The sequence below is a fragment of the Aplidium turbinatum genome, chromosome 7, assembly GCF_918807975.1.
Source record: "Aplidium turbinatum chromosome 7, kaAplTurb1.1, whole genome shotgun sequence".
NCBI lineage: Eukaryota > Metazoa > Chordata > Ascidiacea > Aplousobranchia > Polyclinidae > Aplidium > Aplidium turbinatum.
Genome location: NC_137478.1, coordinates 3,903,982 through 3,925,353, shown reverse-complemented (window position 1 = coordinate 3,925,353; position 21,372 = coordinate 3,903,982). Strand labels below are relative to the sequence as shown.

General features: G+C 37.3%; 1 protein-coding gene across 1 annotated transcript in view; it reads left to right on the top strand.

Annotated features, from left to right (window-relative positions):
* Positions 1-20,954, top strand: part of LOC145774551 (kelch-like protein 12) — a 44,395-nt gene extending 23,441 nt beyond the window's left edge. The window contains exons 7-12 of the mRNA XM_082585817.1: positions 298-481; positions 4,398-4,523; positions 14,139-14,194; positions 17,290-17,398; positions 18,607-18,742; positions 19,253-20,954. Coding sequence (XP_082441943.1) covers positions 298-481; positions 4,398-4,523; positions 14,139-14,194; positions 17,290-17,398; positions 18,607-18,742; positions 19,253-19,361 — 720 coding nt within the window. The 3' untranslated portion in view covers positions 19,362-20,954. The remainder of the gene's footprint in view (positions 1-297; positions 482-4,397; positions 4,524-14,138; positions 14,195-17,289; positions 17,399-18,606; positions 18,743-19,252) is intronic.
* Positions 20,955-21,372: the final 418 nt, after the last annotated feature.

The window sequence follows — 21,372 nt, the reverse complement described above, 5'->3', positions numbered from 1 at the left end:
GTCTGATGGTGGCTGCTTGACTTGAAGACCATGAATGGTCACTTTCCAGCTAATCTAATTTCTGTCATATTGTGTTCTTTTTTTTCAGTCATGTTGTGTTTGCATTTAACAGTGTGTTTACTTGTGGCAATCAATAAATTTTAACTGCTACTGTTACTGGATGCATTCGACCAACTCCAAATACACAGCGTACAGTTCTCTGGTTAGGCCGTACAACCCTAAACCCCGACCATAGACGTGCTGTTTTTACTAGGTCACGTTGTTGAAAGTTACATTTATGTTGTTTTTGTTCTCCAGGATCTTCCAGGAGATGTGTCATCTGCATGTGTTGTGACGTACAAAGAACACTTGTACGTCATTGGCGGAACATCTGATTCGAGATTAATTCAACGATTAAACTTGGAGGAAGACGACTCTGAATGGGAGCATGTTGGACGGACCTTAGTAGGAAGAGTAAAATCCAAAGCAGTTTTATTAAATGGTGAGGTTTTATTTTTTTTTATTGAAGCTCTTGTTTATCACTTCTTCAAAACAAAATTCTTCGAAGTATATAGGATTGGGCAGCGGTTTTTTCGTTTTATTATTGAAAATCAATGAGAACATTCATGGCATTCTTGCCTGTTAAAAGCCCAAAATGCAATTCATGGAATGCTCTGCGTCATTCTTTGCCTTGAGACACTTACAAGAATCCCATACAATCTCTCTCCATTTTGCTTTCAAAAGTCTTCATCCTGAAACATCAGGGGTCAATCAGTTGTCTATAGTGACTCCTCCATCTCTCTCTATCATTGGCATCTTCAATTTTAAGTTCCTTTTTGCCATCCTTTACAGCAGTGTCTTCCCATGTTTTCTTTGAACTTTTTTTTCCTTACTTTTAGCGTAATTACCTTATCCCTAACTCGCTTTGTCAAATTATTATTATCCATTCGTTCAAGATGTCCGACCCATCCCATGCAATAATTTGTAAAAACAGCTTGTGAGTCTTTGATGAGTAATGAAAATTATTCAACATTGCTGAATAAAATATCAGAAATACCTTGATTCTAAGTAAGAAACTTCAGAGCTTCCCATTCTGGAGGTCGCACAACAAATTTTACAGGTCTCGACTACATTAATTTCTCGCAATGTGTTGCGTATGTAAGTTGTACTTTTTCTGACGTTTGATGTACAAATGTCGAAACTCAGAAGTAATAATGCAACGCAAATACAAACCCTGTTTGTCACTGTTTAGCGGATTATCTTGTCGGTGTTTCTATTGTGCGACTTTGTTGCATGTAAAAGTGGTACGGCTAGTGTCGCATCAAGGTTACAGATAGCAAGTGAGGTATTTCCACAACAAAAACGTTTTATTTTAACCCCAATTTTTCGTTAGATGGACAATCAATGGAAAGTGATTTTCTGAGTTATGGAAGTATAGCCTGCGAGTGTATCGTTTGCCTTTTCTGCTAATTTCAAAAAGTAAAAAAAAAAGCTGTACAACATTGAAGAGTTTCTATCAGCGGCAATTAAAATATCTGGATTGCTCAAAGTGCTAAAAAGAAGTCAATAAAATGCGAAAGACTGCTTCATCAGATAATACTGCGACAAGGTTCTTCTGAAATCAGAAAGATCAAAAAGTAATTTTCTGCTGAACTCAACAAATCGACAGACATTACCAATTAGGCTTATCGTTTGAACCATGAAATAGGTAGCTTGTTTGGGGCAAAAAGGACGATAGATGATTGGGGCAAAACGGACATATCAATATCACTTGCAACACAGCCTAAAAGAAACAGTACGGTACGCTATTAGCGTGAAAATTGTTTTTAAACAGATAGCTAGTTTGTTTTAGAGACCTGAAACAGAAAAGATGAATTTGTCAAACACTGCTTGACAAACAGTCAAGCAGTACGGTACAACAGTACGGTACAACGGTACGGTACAACAGTACAACGGTACGGTACGGTACAACAGTACGGTACGCTATTAGCGTGAAAATTGTTTTTAAACAGATAGCTAGTTTGTTTTAGAGACCTGAAACAGAAAAGATGAATTTGTCAAACACTGCTTGACAAGCAGTTAGTCTGATTCTATTTGAATAAGACTACTGAATAAACTGCCTTAATGGCGGCGAAAGCTTTATTTAAAAGAACTTCACGGGCTAACAAACCTGGTTGCTTTTATTTATATGTTGTACTGTATATTCATTTTAACAAGTTCATAAAATATCATTTGATTTTGACAATTAACAAATGAACTTTGAGGCAAAGCGGTTATATACTATGTCCGTTTTGCTCCACCCCGGAGCAAAACGGACACACAGAATAAAATCATTTTTTTTGTAAATAAACAAAAAAAAGAAAAACACATTAAATTTCATACTTTGAGCAGTTGTTGTTAAGTGAAATGTTAATTTAAAACAAGCAATAGATCCATGCTATCTAATTTGTTTGCTCAAATAAAGCACAAGTTTTGAAGTTAGCATGTCCGTTTTGCCCGCCTTCCCCTACTCTTTCAATAAATCAAATGTTTTGAACTGCTTTTTTACCGTTGAACATAAGGCTGGCAGAAAAACTCCATAACTTAAAAGGTGTCGCAGACCAAAAATTTTCAGAAGCTGAAGCTCTATACAGGTAGTTAAATCTTACAAGTAACTTTTAAACTGCTTCAAGCACAAATCATCTTCTGCAAAGTTTCTCTTCGTTTCTTTAATTAGATTCTCTTAGTTCGGTTGCTTGTACTTGACTTTTCCTTTCCCTTACTGGTAATCTGCATTTCAACTAGAGTGCTAGACTTATCTTTTGGTGACACTGTTTCTTGTATTTGAAGTAGAAGTCCACCAGACAGAAATGAAAAGTAGTTTTTCCCTTCAACCTTCAATCTAACGTAGAGGCGTCCGAAGGGCAGCTGATACTGAATAAGCATGAGAAGAAAAAGTTTTTCTGGTGTATTTGAGGAAAGTTGTTTTTCTGAAGGCATAAACCGTTACAAGTGATAACGCAAAGCCCGAGCACTATCAATATTATGCCAAAAACCGAAAACCAGCTTTGGCTTCACATAACAGGCAATTGAGGTTACGAAACATCCAGTAAAATGTTTAGGTCAAGTATGTCTATAAATTAACCAAATTTCCCACATGCTTTTGCAACTAGACGTATGAGGGTCCAACAAAATGCATGTCATAGCTCAGAAAAAGTTTCCTCCCAAAAGATTTGACCGTATACGAGGCAAGTATAAATCACTGTGTGTTTGGGAAATGGCTGAGCTCGTGTATGATTCATGACAAAGTTACAAATTTTAAAAGTCATAGACGAAACATAGTTTGTATTTTTTTCGTTTTTACTTAACCAACAGCACTGATAAAATATCAGTTAAAATGACCACATTAATTAACAAAGTGCCAAAGGGAAGAATTTTTTGTCTGTAATGTTGAAAGCATTACAAAAAAGCGAAACTCCCAGTCCAAACCAGTGCCGTATTGTGAAAGGGAAGGATTTCGTGTACAAACTATTTTGGTCTGAAAAATGACAATCGCACAGCTAGGGTTGGATTAGAGAAGTGGATTGAACGTGTGTTTGATGCGCAACTTGCTTCGGACATTATTATTTTAGTGAAGCTGATAGTTGGCGTGTAGCCTACTGATTATGATATTTGTCTATGCACCTGAAAAGAGTCTCTCTGTATGACATAAAAAGATTAATTTTATCACTAACTACGTGCTGTAATCATTAAAATCCCTGTATCACATGTAGCGTAGGCTATTATTTCTTTGTGAAATTTCGAATGGCCGTGTCAGTAATAGTGAGACTGGTTAAACTCTTTCGCTGCATAACTATACTACAGTGGCCTTTCCACTTTTATATATGCAGCCTACGTAAAGCCACTACAGTGACCCACATCAGCTGAGCAAAAACGGCTATGAAGTGCCTTCTTTTAAGAGAGGAACAGGGTGGTTTTGAATATGGTAAATCACAACCCGAAAAAGAAGAAAGAATTCTCGTGTGTGCGTTCGGTTTTGATCTTCTTGTTGCTAACACTCGGTGCAAACACCCGACAATCATCTTGTAACTACAAGCCTGGGAGCTCAGCTGCACAGATTGATTTTATTTCGCAAAAATATGCCACTGTAACATCATACCAAATTTTTGTTAAGCCATTTGCAGGCAATTTTAGATAGAAAGTAGGTGTATTTACGGTTGATTTTGTTTGTAAACAGTTCACTCTTTGACAACAAAAAGATTGGCAAAAACAATTGGCTTAAAAATGCTAGGTTAAGTACTTAAGTGATAAGAATGCGATCAAAATTTTAATATAAATCAGTTAATTGGCTGTTAAATTCTTTTGTAAAATACTTTATTGGGTGAAGTAGACCTTCATACTGTTTGTGTTTATCAATTAAACGTCATTTTTTTGTTAAGATAAATTCATCATATGTGGTGGAACACCCAATGTTACATCAGTGGAAATGTTTGACCTTCGTTTACAAACTTGTAAAAGTCTTTCGTCGATGAGAAAATCAAGTCACTCATGTGTGATATTTAGAGGTGAGTGAGCAATAGCAAGTGCTTGTCTTCTTGTTGTATATACTTGACGATGATGTCATAATGAATAATCATCGGTCTTCTTGTCAAACAATATATCGTAACAAAATAATTTGAACCTTTTCAACGTCCATAAAACCTTCATTAGGTAATCAATATAAACAATTAAAGTGGCAGAAATATTTTGTTTGATAATAATTCATATATATATGCCAGATTAATAAGAACAGTTAACTTATTTAAACAGCTTGAATCAATGCGCCACAAACACAACAGTCAAAACGAACGATTTTATACGAATGGCAAATGACAGAGAAGTTGGAAGACCATAATCGCCAACGTCTGTATAAGATCAGGCACATCATCATCATATGCCACATCAAATATAGTTACTATTCACTGAAAACCTTTACAGCCAGTTTCACTCTAAAAGGAGGATCATCAGAAAGTTCTAAAAAATATGCAAAAACAATAAATTGGTAATATCTGAAAATATATTAAATATTATATAATGATGATGATGGCTATCCCTCGTCTTCGAGGATGATGGCCTTCGCAATAAAATAAAAGCTAACGGTGAGTTCTTAAATGGCTAATTAGTCCAATCTTGGCTTTAAAAGTTCGGTTACATTTGGTACATTTAAGATCCTTTGGGAGAGTTGGTTGTGGGGGGTCTGCTACTATTCGGTGAGTCCGATTTGGTGAGAGCCTTTTTCGGTGAGAGCCCTATTCGGTGATTTTTTTGAATTTTTTTTTGAAAATTACCGGGTACCGTAGCCTAATTAAAACCCAAAACCCCAAACCCAAAAACCCAAACCCCAAAAACCCAAACCCCCAAAAAACCCAAAAAAAAACCAAAACCCCCAAAAAACCCAAAAACCCCAAAAACCCAAAAACCCCAACCCCCAAAAACCCAAACCCCCCAAAAACCCTAAAATCCCCAAAAAACCCCAAACCCCAAAAACCCAAACCCCAAAAAACCCAAACCCCCAAAAACCCCAACCCCCAAAAACCCCCAAAACCCCAAACCCCCAAAAACCCAAACCCCCAAAAACCCGAACCCCCAAACCCCCCAAAACCCCCAAACCCCCAAACCCCAAACCCAAAAACCCCCAAACCCCAAAAAACCCCAAACCCCAAAAAACCCCAAACCCCAAAATCCTCCAAACCCCAAAACCCCCCAAACCCCAAAAACCCCCAAACCGCCAAAAACCCAAACCCCCAAAAACCCAAACCCCAACCCCCAAAAACCCCAACCCCCGAAAACCCAAACCCCCAAAAACCCCCAAACCCCAAAAACCCCCAACCCCCCAAACACCAAAAACCCCCAAACCCCAAAAACCCCTAACCCCTAACTCCTATCCCTTAACCCCTAACCCTTATCCCCTAACCCGTATCCCCTAACCCCTATCCCCTAACCCAGGGGTGGGGAACCTGCGGCCCGCGGGCCGAATGCGGCCCGCGTGACTGTTCCATGTGGCCCGCGTCAAAATTTCTTTACCCAAAATATATTGAAACTACAGCTCAAAAAAGAGTAGGCTCTGCATTCTCTGTATATTACGAATGGCCTTCTACTAGTTGATCCATCATAGAAGGCTATTTGTATCAACAATGTGTACGTCACAATGTGACCAGTTATTGTTAATCGGTCAGTTATGTTATTCGTGAAAAGTGTTTTGTAGAGTAGCCTACTTCTCAAATCAGCAAAATTTTACGCTGTATACTGGCTTCTGGAAAGAAAAGATAGATTGATGATGAAAGCAGAATGTTTCAGAACATGTTCCTAGTAACTTCCAACATGAAATAGTAGAGCTCCAGAGTGACGCTACGTGAAAGCGATGTACAAAATCATTCCACTGTTCAACTTTTATCAACGCTGCATAAATGCTGATGATTTTCCAGTGATGCGGAAACATGCTTTGAAATATGTGTCTCTGTTTGGAAGCACCTACCGTTGCGAGCATTTTTTTTCCAAATTGAATCTAACAAAAATCGGTTTCGCTCCAGACTGACTGATAAAAACGTGGAGATGCAGTTAAGAGTTGCAAGTTGCAACATCTTCCGTGTCAGCAGACATCACACGCCTCACCAAAATAAAAACTTTCAGCCATCCCACTAGCTGTGAAAGTGAAATAAATCACTTCGCTGCATTTTTTATCTGTAAATAAAATTTCGAAATTTTTAGTGGCCCGCCTGTGTTATTTCTCATTTTATGTGGCCCGCAATACTAAAAAGGTTCCCCACCCCTGCCCTAACCCTATAACGGCAATGATAATTAGGCTACGGCGCGCAATAATTTAAAAAAAAACTCACCGAATAGGGCTCTCACCGAAAAAGGCTCTCACCGAATAGGGAACTCACCGAATCGGACTCACCGAATCGGGCCATTCCGGGTTGTGGGTGTGATTGTCGTTCTTTTCTTCGCATTCTTTTTTCTTTTAACCTTTTAGATCTGCTCTTTTCAAACGTTGCAACACCTTTCTGAGTGGCAGATCTCCAAAGCAGCCTATCCTCTGCCGTTTCCTCCCAGTTTGTATAATTGATGTTACACATTTTAAGATTACTCTTCAGTGAGTCTTTATACCGCTTCTTTTGTCCACCTACCGAACGCTTACCCTTAGCCAATTCCGAGTAGAACATTTGCTTAGGGAGACGTTGATCTGGCATTCGCACTACATGCCCGCACCATCTGAGTTGATTTCGAATAATGCGGGACTCAATGCTTGTTGTTTCAGCCTCTTCTAGCACGCTCAAATTTGTTCTTTTCTCTTCCCAGCTGATATTCAGAATTTTGCGCAGGCAGCGTTGTTGGAATCTTTCAAGAGTTTTAATATGGTTTCGGTAGGTGGTCCAGGTCTCGGAAGCATATAGTAGTGTTGTGATAACTACTGCATTGTAGACGACGAACTTTGTACTTTTTCGTATGTTATGGAACTTGTCAAATATTCGTGAGCGAAGTTTTCCAAAAGCAGTACTAGCACAATTTAAACGATGTTGTATTTCATCCTGAAGGTCGGCGCTGTCTGAAATTTCACTTCCGAGGTAGCAGAAGTGTTTCACATTCTTTAGAGGTGTACCATCGAGAAGGATTTCTGGCAGAGCACTGGTACGATCTTTAAGAAGTTGTTGAAAGAGGACCTGAGTCTTGTTAATATTGACGCTAAGTCCAAGCCTCTTGTATGCTTGATGGAAAGCACTCAGAATCTGCTGTAGGTGGTTTTCACTCAGTGCTGCTACACAGTTATCATCGGCATACCCTTAACTTAATCTGCAAAAAAGAAACATCAGAATTACAATATATTTTGCATTTTTCTGAAAACCTTGTTTTACAAAACTTCCTGTTTCACCCTAGGTAGATTTCTGAATAGGTTCTGAAAAACATGCAAAAATTAATAAACCGTTAATCCTTGAAAACGTAAAAAAAACTATTTTCTTAACTTAAGTGAGACGTCTTTGTTGAGATTCGCTGGCGGCAGCTATTTTATTTTTTCTACAGCTCTTATTGTGGACAGAGTTAAGAAAATAGCTTTTTTACGTTTTTCAAGAATTACCGGTTTATTATTTTTGCATGTTTTTCAGAACCTATTGAGGAATCCACCAAGGGTGAAACAGCAGGCAATTTTGCGACTTTTTGCAAGCATTGACCATTTAAAAAGCAATCAGATATTACCCTGCAATTGCAATCAAACAGGGGTGATTCATTGCAAGCCTGCAAAGTCCATTTGTTATGGCTGGATACGATGCTTGCTATATTGCTCAGTTTTTATGTTTGCAGATAAAAAAAATTGTGCAAGCGTTGTTGGAGTGAAAATATGAAACGGGTTAAAAAAAGCTGTACTTCTGTTACTTTCAACCTGCAAGTTAAAAGAAATATTTACATGTATTCATAAATGTTGCCGGATCCTTTTTCGAGATGGCCGTGGAGTATTAGGGTTAGTGGCGTACGCAAGTTGAGTCATTGGGCAATGACCCCCCTTTAATTTCTTTTTTCTTAGTAATCTAACGAAGTAGATTACGGCATTTAATATGTTTTAGAAAGCACTGTCAAAGCAATTAACAATGTTGCTATAAATCAGGGGTTGCCAAACGGTGGGCTTTTGAGCCTTTGATTACGGTTCTTTAATAAACTAGCATTCCACCCACTCAACATTAAGAGACAAATCCCGACTATGATTGCAAAGCGATTGTCCGCCACATCATTTGGCCAGAATGAATTTGATAAGACCGCATCTGTTTATAATGATGCCCTTTTGAAAAGTGGTTTTACGGAGAGTTTGCTACAACCCTGCTAATAACTTGCGCACATCTAGGAAAAGAAGTTGAAAAATTTTATGGTTTAATCCTCCTTACAGCTTGCAGGTTGATAGCAACATTGGTAAAGAATTTTTCAAACTCATTTCCATCCACTTTCCGCCCCATCATAGATTGCATAAAATAATCAACCGTAATACTATTAAGCTGAGCTACAGTTGTACTCTGAATGTTGCAAGCATCATATCCTCCCACAATAAGTCAATATTGCAGGCTGATTATGAACCATCTCAGCCTGGTTGCAATTGTAGGGTGAAGCCAGATTGTCCTTTGAATGGGCAATGCTTGCAGAAGGCCGTTGGTTACAAAGCCACCATTGACAACGGCCCTAAGGTTCTTAATTACATTGGTTGTTGTGAAACTACAGTACTTTTAAAGAACGTTTTTCCAACCATAAATGTTCCTTCATGGATAGGGTTAACTAAACGAAACAGCACGGAACTATCTAAGGCAGTTTGGGACCTTAAGGACAGGGGTGTTGATCCTAAAATAACATGGTCCATCCATTGCTGTGCTTGGCCTTATAGTGGAGGTGGTCGTAACAATTGTGGCCTCTGTTTGGCTGAAAAGCTAGCCATTCTGAAGGCCGATAGTGGCCACCTTCTGAACAAGCGTTCGGAATTGGTGGGTAAATGTCGTCATAGAAACAAATTTAAACTCAAGTACTTCAAAATAAAATAAATTCCTTTTGATTTTCACAGGTTCTAAATTTAAAAATAAATTTTATTTGATTTTTAAAGGTTATAAATTTCAAACTAAATTTAATTTGGTTTGTACAGGTTTTAAAAAAAATAAAATTTCATTTAATTTGTTCAGGTTACTACAGGTTACTTCATCGTTATTGTATTTTGCTTCTTTGTGATGTCACAGGTGTTGGCATCAATCTGCTTGGCTGCAATCTGAACATTCTAATTGAGGCTTTGTGGTACGGATGGAGGTAGTCCTTTGTAATTCTGAGGTTTTTTTTGCAGATTGGATTATGGTTATAATATTTAATATCTTTTCAGGAATTACAGGTTTAAAGGTTTTTTGCAGATTAAATTACAGTTGTAATATTTAATATCTCTTCAAGAATTGCCTATTTATTGTTTTTGCATGTTTTTCAGACCCTCCTGATGATCCGTTAGGTGAAACAGGCTGTTAAAGATTCAGATAGTAATAACTATATTTGATTTAATGAATTACACATATATTTTGTCGAAAATTTCACACGAAAAAATGCCAACACCCACCTACAATTTAGAAACTTCATTGAAGATTTGAATCTTAAAGATAAACCTAATAATGTCTCCTTCCATTGTAATATAAGGTGGCTGTCCACAAACAACGTTTTGAGTAGATTTGTTGTTGTTGAAATCAATGCAAGCTGAGTATGGATGACTCGTCTTATACTATATGCTGGTGGTGGTACAACCTGCTGGTGATTATTAGCAAACTTGCATTTTTTTATTTCGTTTTCTTTTCGAAAAGCATTTCGAATAGAAAGCGTTTCCCCTTGAAAACATTCTGCGTACGACACTGGTCAGAATTGTATCAGTTTTTTCCATGACACCGTTTTTCAAAAGAGCATTATCATGAACAGTTCCAGTCATCTTAAATTTATCCATATCAATGGACGTAGCTGATAACCGTATAACAATCATGGTCGGGAATTGGAATTCTTCTTTTAATGTTTGTTGGATGATTGGACTGAGCATGGATCTAAGTCGGATCACTGTTGGGTTTTCCATAAGGCCAGAATGTACTAGATAACAGATTTAAACTAACAACTAGAAAGTTAGTCTCAATAAGGTTTGCTTCAATAGCCATACCTAAGTCATGTTGCTTTAAAAATTGTATGACGTCTTACGCACACGGTCAACTTTTGGGCCAGATGAATTATTGTAGACATAAAATAGCCAGGCCATCATCACGGTACAATCCAAGCATCTGTTTGTGAACAATATAGTTAAGAGCTTGCACAAAAGAAACAAACAAACAAACCAATAAAATTGTGAGTTGGTTGGTTTGTTTCTTTTGAACAGGTTTTCTGTTATTGCTAGGCTGATGTTGTCATCGGTAGATAAATTTTTCGGCTTGTTTTCATATATTATCCACCCCATCAACGATTGCACAAGAAATTTATTCGCAAATAAAACGTACCTATAGTTAGTTTTCTTTTGTGTTGAGCACTTTTTTCAGTATTCATAGTATTGATTGAATAATGTAATACATTATATAATGTATATAGCTATTCAGTGGCGTAGCCAGGAATTTTGAAAGGGAGGAGGGTCTGCGGAGCCTCCCCCAGAAAATTTTGAAAAATTACTTTGAATTTAGTGCATTCTGAGAGCATTTTCAACAAAAATGTGGGTATAAATATTCCTGTAAATGGTGCTGTCCGGTGGTATAGCAAAAGGATAAGATCATGTTTTCTTGGGCATTTTTCGGTAATAAAGCTAAGTCTCTATGTTTTCTTGTTGTTAATTCCTGACTGAGATATTTGAATGTTTGGTATTGGCAAAGCTCGCTCTTTTAATGCAGTTTCGTTTAAAATTAGGCAAACTTTGTTTTAGAGACATAGAGACTGAAAGCATTCTTCTCAATGTCGTGACGTCACACGCGTGCCAAAGGGGGGTTGTAACCCCCAACCCCCCTCCCCCCCACCTTGGCTACGCCACTGTAGCTATTAATATTACATGACACCATTTTCCAGCTTTTAGTGGCCTTCATTCCTTCACGTGTGACATTTGTCGTCAACGAAAGTTGTGGATCTGACAAACCAACTCACCTAGGCTTAGGGCGTCGTATGAATTAATATTTTATTTCATCAATGTAATCGTTAATATAATTAATTAATTATACATTAATAATCTAAATCAGTATTATTTTATTACTAAATATTTAATAGTTCCAGCTCACTGCTTACAGTTTGAGCACTTTGGCAAGGTTGGCAGTGGTACCATTTTGGTGTTTAGGTACCACAAATGGGAAAATGTCACATTGAGGCAGGGCTGGATTTCAGTCGGAACGGTCCGGAACGCCGCTCCGGAAGCTCTATCAAAAAGTTGACTTGTCCGGAACGGCGTTCCGGAAGCTCAAATAATTTATGCTCTTATAATGCTTTGCCCTGTTCAGAGTAGCGTTAAGAGGGTGTTTGTAATTTGTATCTTTCATTTGATCCGTTGTTGTGCAACCTTGAGGCAGCTTGACTGTCCTATAGCGCCACACCCTGACGTTTACACTCCGCTATTTTATTGAGCCACCTTATCACGTCACAATTAGTTTTTCCTGTATTTTTATACTTTTATTACTGGCTGTCTCCCGCTGCTTAGCACTACTCTCTTAGTATGCCTTGCCCTATTCAGAGTGGCCTTGTATGTCTGAGCAGTCGTGGTACCAACTAGAAAGGGAAGCAATAAGAACAGTCTTATTCCGCGACCTGGGCTATTGGTCAAGATCCCCACCGTTGAAGTTCAGTGTCGTCAAAGTCTTGAACCTTAGAACATAGTCTTTGAGCTATGTCCGGTGTCGAAAGTTGTACGACTTGGCTTCGGCTTCTAATAAAAGTTTCAATGCTGGACGGCTAAGTGTTGTCCTAAAACTAGCAGGGAATTGGGTGAATGTGCAGCGGCTGTTGAAGTGCACCTCCGAGTTTCCGCACAGTTAATGCCGTCTGGAATGATTTCCCAGCACTTCTCGAACATTTCAAAAAGGGAGGTAGTAGCGACACAAGAGATTCTCGGGAACATGCGAAATATCAAGGACTTTTGTCGGAAATAACATCCACGGATTTCTTGTTGGTCTTGGCTTTGATGTACGATTTCTTGCAAGAGTTATCCGAAGTAAGCCTCTAACTGAAAAACAGAGCATGTACTATTTGGGATGCAGATAACAAAATTAATAATCTTGCAAAATTATTTGAAATACCTAGGAACGAACCCGGGCGACATTATCACAGTGCCAAGGATGCTGAAGAAAACTTAGAGTTCAAAGGTGTGGAATTGCATTTAAACAATTGAAGAAATAGCCCTCTAATCAATCCCCGCATCTTCTATCGTCACTTAGGAAATTCCATCCAAGATCGCGTGTTGAATTCAACAGACTCGTCATTTATTAACGTCTGCAAAATACTTGATTCAACTATTTGGCCAGAGGACACAGTAATGATACACGGAGAAAACGAAATCATTGAAGTGGCAAAGAGATTGCGCTTAGATGAACGCGAAGCTGTGAGGGAACCGTGAATATGTAACTACGAAAAAAAGATCCCAGAATCTTCAAAATTTGATAACGTCACTAAAATCCATTCCAATTTCATCGAACGAGTGTGAGCGCGGATTTTCACAAATGAACCTCATACGGACATCTGGCTGTGCATCTCTACACTCTGTAACTGTTTCGAGTTTACTCCTTATACGAATGGTCGGTCCTCCACTAAGAAAGTTTTCACCAGCGAAGTATGCTGGATCCTGGTTGCGCCAGGGACGTAACTTGGCAATTGATACCCAAAATCGCCAAAGATCTTATGGTTTTGAATACGATGAATGTCTTGAGAAATTGTGGAACTTGTGGTAACTTTTTGTGTTATTGTTTCACTAAAATACGAATATTTGCATGGAACAACGTTATATCATCTATAGACCATGATACTTACTTTTGCAACGTTTTACGTACATCAAGTGTGTTGTTTCAAAGTCTTATAAAGACATATTTCTGAATCTCTTCTACGGCACCTAGCGCATTTGGAAAGTAAAAAACTAACGTTCCGGAAGCTAATCTTCTGGAAATCCACCACTGCATGAAGGTATAAATTATATCTCCATGGCCACTCCAGTGTACCTACTGCACTGAGGAGACTGGAAGGTCGAAACGGTGTGCACTGTCTGCAGTAATATAAATAACTATATTTCTATTTGAGTAATAGTCTTCTGAAAATCCTAACAAGGGGAAAACAGGCTGTCAAGGTTTTTATGAACATAGCATTTTATTTCATTAACATTTTATATAATTCGTTCTACTTGGCTTTTTTGTTAACATTAAGCACTGCTAAACAAAAATATCTGCACAATGCCAGATAAACTATAATTTGCGTCAAATGATCTCGTGGTGAGATGTACTCTGCGGTGAGATGTCCCCGCCAAAGGTCGGCACGGCCAATTTTGTCCCGTCAAGTTGGCCGCGACAAAATGTTCGGATCCCAATATATTTTATGGAATAAATACAGTATTGCGTGTGGTACGCGGACAACCTTGTGTGGCACAAACAAATTATGATAATAATTGTAGATGTCTTACAAATAACAAGTGCTTACATATTGTTTTGCAGATTCTCTTTACAAAGTTGACTTTAGTGTTAATTGCTATAGTTCCAACTCAATTCAGGTAACAGTTTGTTTGTTTTGGGTTTTTTATCGAAACCAAGCTTAAGATTCAATTAAGATCAATTTTTATAGCATTACCTAAAAAACCGGGAGCAAAGGAATGTGAAAACCACCGCACAATCAGCTTGACATCACATATTACAAAAATTTTACTACGCATTATCATGAACCGAATCAAGAACAAAATCAACGATGAAATTGCTGAAGAACAGTACGGATTCATGCCAGACCGCGGCACAAGAAATGCTGTATTTGTATTAAAAAATATCGCTCAAAGATCAATTGAAATGAAGAAAGATCTGTACAGCGCTTTCATTGATTATAAGAAAGCTTTCGACCGAGTAAAACATACCAAATTACTGGAGATGCTAGATAACATTGGAATTGACGATAAGGATCTACGTATTATTCAAAACCTTTACTTTGATCAAATTGCAGCAATAAAGATAAATCACAATATCAGCGATTGGATATCAATCAAGAAAGGCGTTAGACAGGGATGCGTGCTCTCTCCAAGTCTTTTTTCATTATACAGTGAGATCATCCTCCGATGTCTTGATGATGAAGCTGGCGTAAATGTTGGAGGAACTAACTTTAACAACCTGAGGTATGCTGATGACACTGTCTTGGTGGCTGATGCGGAAGCAAAACTACAAAATTTGTTCAACAAAGTAAATGAAAGAAGTAAAGAATTTGGAATGGAAATGAATGAAAAGAAAACGGAAACGATGGTAATCACAAAGAAAATAGAAAGTGAAATTCCAATCTGTCAAATTAAAATGAATGGAACAATCATAAAACAAGTAAAAATTTTCGATATCTTGGGACAACAATAAACTGGGACGCCAAAGATGATAAAGAGTTCAATATACGTATTGCTCAAGCAAAAGCCTCTTTCCAGCAAATGAAAACAATATTATGCAACAAGAACATATCTTTCGCAACCAGATTCAGAGTATTGAAGTGTTACATTTATCCAATTTTTAAATATAATTCAGAAACCTGGACAATTACCAAATCAATTAATAAAAGAATAAGTTGGTTTGAAATGTGGGCATTTCGAAAAATGCAGAGGATTTCCTGGACTGCCAGAAAAAGCAATCAAACTGTTTTAAATCAAGTCAAACAAACAAACAATCTACTAAAAAATATCAAAGAAAAACAACTTCAATTTTTAGGACACGTGCTGCTAAAAGGAAAGTTAGAACATCTATCTCGCTCACAGGCAAAATTGAAGGGAAGCGTGCCCAAGGCAGACAAAGATTAACCTACTTAAACCAACAAACCGACAAAACTAACACCAACATTCACCTAATACACAAAGCAAACAACAGAGAATCTTGGAAACTTTTCATGCAAGAGGCAGTCAATGCTTGGAATCAAGTGCGACAATAAAAGAGATTGAATCGCCACGATTGAGCAGATATTGGACACAATTGCCAACAAGCAAACTTGTAATTTGTTTCCTAAATATGACAGTAGGTTACGTTAAATTTCTAACAAATTCTGTAATTCAAAATAATGTGACCCGCCAGACTGATGGAAATGCATTGCAGCATGTTTCATGTAGCAATATAAAAATGTGCGGCATTTACAAGTTGTTGCGTTCGTAATGCTCCTGCAATGCAAAGTTTTCTTGATTTCACATAACCATAAGATTACGTGAACGAGAAGGCAAGGACGTACTTTCGACGTGTGTCAAACTAAAAACCATTTCAACGACGGTCAGACGCTTTTACTGCTTCACCAGCCAATGCAACAAACGCATTCCAGCAAGGCCTATGAGAGGGAGGTACGGAGGGTACGGCGTACCCTTGAGGGCCCAAGACTGTGATTGTTGGGGGGCCCGAAAGTGTGATTTTATAGCTTACGCGCAAAAATGTTTGGTTAAAACCATTCTAAATGACTAAGTTCAAGCATAAAAGTTTTTATTTTTAGTCCCAGGGGGCCCGTAATGTAGAAAATGGGCCCGGAAAGGTAATTGAATGCATTGCAGTGCCCAAAGTGGTAATTTAATGCTTTACGTGTAAAAATGTTTTGTTAAAAACACCCTAAATTAAATCATAAAAGTTAGTTATTCTTCTGTCCGGGGGCATAGTGTAGCAAAAGCAGGGTTGAGAAAAACCCAGGCTTTTTTTAAAAACCCAATCCGCTAGGTTTTTTTTTAAAAAGCCCGGGTATTTTTGGGATTTTTTGTGTTTTTTAAAAACTTTTCAAAAAAGGTATTTGACGCTTATTTCACTTCAAAATGAATTTCGGAGTAGAAGCCGGAGTGAATACTGTTGGAGCAGGAGTGCATCCTGAGTGAAAAAAAAGTGATTTCGTTCACCTCTGCTTGGCCTGTGGTGAATGCAAAAGTTAATGAAGAAAGGTTATTGGTCAGATGATTAATTTGACTATGTTTTAACAAAATGTGTCATTTCAGCCTTGGTAGAGAGCTTGACTTGTTTGACCAGATACAAATAACACTCAGCAACGTTAACGGATTTAACATTTTTTATTAAACACACAAAAAAGCAAGAAAAAACTAATAAATCCAACGTTTACAACACCACATAGTGTCCTCATCAGGAATAATTATTGGCTACATTGAAGAGAAATAAATAAATAAATGAATTTGAAAATTTCACATTAAAGCTGTACAAGCGACACCACTCAACAGCACCATCAACAACTGACACACGAATTCAATGCAGGATAGCCTACACAAATTGGCGAGGGACAGATACAAATCACTAAACAATAGTTTTATCGCAGCCTGATAGGCTACTATTATTGCGCACAGATGTCCAATTCTGCAGTAAAATGTTGTATGGTGTCCAATATGTCTAAGCAAATATCATGCGTTTTGCTGAAGACAAAGGGGGCCCGGAGTGACTCTTCGTACCCCTAGTGAAAATTTCTCTCAGAGGCCCTGCATTTCAAACTTTTGTGTAGAATTGCATCCATCCATACGACGCGGTCATCTCAGCACTTCACTATACAGACAATCAATAAGTTGTTTAATAAGTTGGTTTTATTTATAATTCATACTTTAATTTATTAAAAAATAATTTTTGTTTACTTCAAACAGTAGATTTTAAATGAATGTTACAGCGGTTAGAGCTATTTGGATATGACAACGGATCTTGGAGCGAAGTGAGCCAAAATCACGATGTGTATCCTTGCGTTGTTGTTGCAACAAGCTCGGAATTATATTTGCTTCGTAAGTGAACACCTGATTTAACATTTATACATGCTGATCTTTATCCATATTTACGGTAATGCTTATAGTTCATAGAAACCATTTGCAAACGGTCAATTGACCGCATGATTGTAGACCGTATATACTGTACTTTCCTTGTTCAGGACAACGGAGCAGACCATATTATCCATGGCTATTAACAATCAGTCAGTTTATATCTTGGAAAGTGTTTCGTCATTGCAAGCGTACTGGCCATAAGACAATATGTCAATTTTAGTCGTAAGTGTTAAAGTCACGCACGCTTAGTTAGGTTTGCCAAGCAAAACTAACCATTGAAACATTTTGACAAACAATCAATCTACCAAACGTGAATATAAACGTTTTAAACGAGTCACCAAACCGACTTGGTTGTTGGGTTGCTTGTTGAATTTAAAGCATATTTTGTGCTAAATACCAAAAAAGTATTTGCGTCACACGTTGCAGGTTACGATGGATAGTAAATTTCTGGTATTATGACTGCCTGGCCGTGGTGTAGTTTTTTAACCTTATTTGAAAGCAATGTGTAAATTGTAACTGTATGAATGCACAATTGTACATGGCGATAGCAAATCTAAGTCAGAGTAATTGTCCAATACGGTAGTAGACCATAGCAAGATAAGGAGATCTACTTCTGAAGCTTTGTGACTTATTCATCGAGCAAGAGCAAGAAATGGAGATGAGATGTAAAAACTAGATGATAATTAATAATACATTTCGATTATAATCGAAATAATTCTATGTATAAATCATTCATTGTTTTATTCATGACTTTTGTCTTTGTTTATGATTGTTGAAGCAGTGCGATTAATTTAGAATGAACAGCTTTTCTGCTACTACGTATTTCCCCCAGCTTTTGTACACGGCCCGCGCAGGCAAGGGTTTTATTGAGGTAGCTTGCTATATTTTCACATTTTAATTCAAGTTTTTATGAATCTATGTAGGAAACTTGTTCCGCTCCTTCTGATCCTCGTGTCTCAATTGTGACCGCAGTCTTCTCAATTCAATAAACCATCTGACGTCTTTCTTTTTGAAGTGGTGCATTTTTGTTAATTTTTATATTTCTGATTGGAAATATTGTGAAGTTTAGTGTAATTACAATTATTTTAATAAATAACCAATTGCTGGAATATCCCCGTTTATTTTTAGTTGCATGTAACAAATATGTGACGCTTTGATATCTTTCAATGCAGAGTACCAGAGCCAGGAAATACTATCATTCAACCACCTTTCCGAAAAAATAAACAGAACAGGTATTACGATGGACAATTACGTAACTGATTCTTTCGACGCCATTGCAATGGAAGGGAAGATTTATGGTTTCGGCAGGTTCGTTCTAGATGTTTATTTTTATTGGTCTTTATGTTTATTTTTATTGGTCAACATGATTGGTGTTGACTCTACACACTGGGGCAACTAAAAGTCAATACAGTTAAACTTTTTTGCCTTGTTGAAAGCTCATGAAATGCCTACAATCAAATTTTCAGGGTGATATTTTGAGAAGTTTCGCAAATGTTATCTAAAAAAAATAAGTAGGCTACGTGGTTTGATCAAAATTTTTGGTAAGTCCAACTTTTTTGTTATTTTTTTTTTGTTCTGCTCTTGGGGTGTGCGCTTGAGCAACGTACGTTAAGGACTGCTCTCTATTCAACGGCACCTAGTAAATGGAATAATTCCCCCGGCAACAACACTTCGACGAGCGGAAACTTCACTCTGACGATCTCGGTAACCGGCTCGGCTTCAAGAGCCTCTACAAGTATGCGAAACTACTAGGAATAACCTATCAAGGCTTTGCCAGTCCTAGGATAAAGATTCAAAACCAAACTTATCACTTTCTAGGTCGTCTCACCGATACAAACTGATGGAATACGACATTCCGGGTGAATCAAAGAAGGAAATCTGGAGCGGAGATTTAGAATTGGACTCCTCAGTTATTACAGCAATTTAAGCTAGGCGAAACTTTTGGGTGATCTTCGACAGATCGTCAGTTCCACTTTACGAAACTACCGGTACTCTTCATTCATTTTAGTTCTTCGAGCATCACATTTTTACCTTTTCCTGAACTTGTAATTTTTGTAGCACTTATGAGCCTTTGTTTTGCGGGAATATGAATATGTGTGTTGGTATATGCACTTAGTTGTATTAATTCATTTTGATTATTTAGATTAATATGATCTAAATCTACTTTGCAATCACTGTAATCGTCTGTCTGTAGTTATCCTCATATTTTTTTTCTCATATCCCTGTCTCGTGTTGTCTTGTTATCATGCTGGGACTTAGCTTATTTCCACTCGAATATTATAAAGTTTTTTGAGACATTCTTTTGCATACTGTCTGAAATACAATCTACACCATTGATCATTTCAAGTGATAGGTTCTCACCGATAAATGTCGCTGCAGCTGTCATTGCCTAAGCTGTACAAGGACAGACAAGGTCATTAACTATTTTCGGTGACTGTGATCTCAAATAACAAAACTCATCCTTTTTTTGCATTGAAGCAACGTCTGCAGACGTTGAATAAATGTAAAAAGGACAAATATTGCTACCTGAAATATAAATCAGATTATTCTGCAGCGAAGAAATATTGTGATGTAAGATGCTCGAACTTTTTTCTTTCCTGGACGTTTATTCGATTGAATCATAATCTATTGCAGTGTAAACTGTGTCTTGCTCGTTGCGTAAGCCTACGTTTGATTATATAGTTGGTAACTTAATATGAAGTGACTTTGTAATGGATAATTACTAACAACTCCATGTGAGTACGTATTTGTAGAGGATGAAAGTTTCCTACTTCTGTAGATTTGTCTCAATGTGGACTTTCAGAGTAGGCTTTCCTACCATGCGGAATTTTGTAAGTTTTATTTTACAGCAGTAGGTAATAGACCTTCTATATGTGACTGTATAGATTTTCTTGTTTGTATACCGCTTCACAGTTTTCCTTTCGAATGAGCAAATGCTCATTAATTTTCTCGTTTACACATGATCTAACAGTAGCCTACGGTTTAGAAGGACACGTTTTGTATAATAGCCTTGTAGTAACGCAGTTTGTAACAAAGTATTGTACGAATTTATTTTACTAATTTAATTAAAACTTAATTATCACCTTTGAACCCGAAAAGTATCATAAATTCCACAGACATTTTATGTTGATCAATACTGGAGGTGATATTCGTGTTCTGTATTATATGCCTTTGGATATAACCTTAACACTCTAATACAGTTCTCAGTTCAGTTCAGTTCATTTATTTGTCACAAACACAAACATGAAAAGAATACAAAGTATACAATAATAATCGGTTGTGTGTCATATGACGAGGAGACTGCGAAAAGATCAAACGGTCATCTAGTCAGCAGCCACCTCAAGCTTGGTGATGTAGGCCTAAATAACATATATACAGTAAATACACAAACACACATACAAAAAAAGAAAATCAAGCATTTGGTGATACAGATACACATGTTTTCATTATGCAAAAGAGAAAAAAAAAAAAAAGCAAACAAACTAAGCAGGTTTACCGTGCTACTGAATGAATTAATTGTGAGTGGAGTTTAAGAGATATTAATCGACAATTTTAATCAGTAAAAAAGATAAAAAGCAACGTATACCAAAGAGATGAGCAAATAGAATAATGTAATTATATAGACAAAACAGTTATTATTCAACAGTGGCGTTTAAATCAAGAAGGTAGTGTTTAAAGTTTCTTTTAAAAGAAGTTGGAGAAAGACCTTTGAGATCATCTGGGACCTCATGCCACACTTTAGGACCCCTTATTAACATCTGCCTTTTACCTAATTCAGTACGCACCCTTGAAACAAAATAGTTACTGCTGGATGATTGGCGCGTATTGTGTGAGTGGCATTCAGATAGTCTGTGGAAGATATTACATTCCGTTTCTGGTAATAGATTTAAATGGACTCTGTGCATGTATTTTGCTATCTCTAGGTTATAAATTTCTTG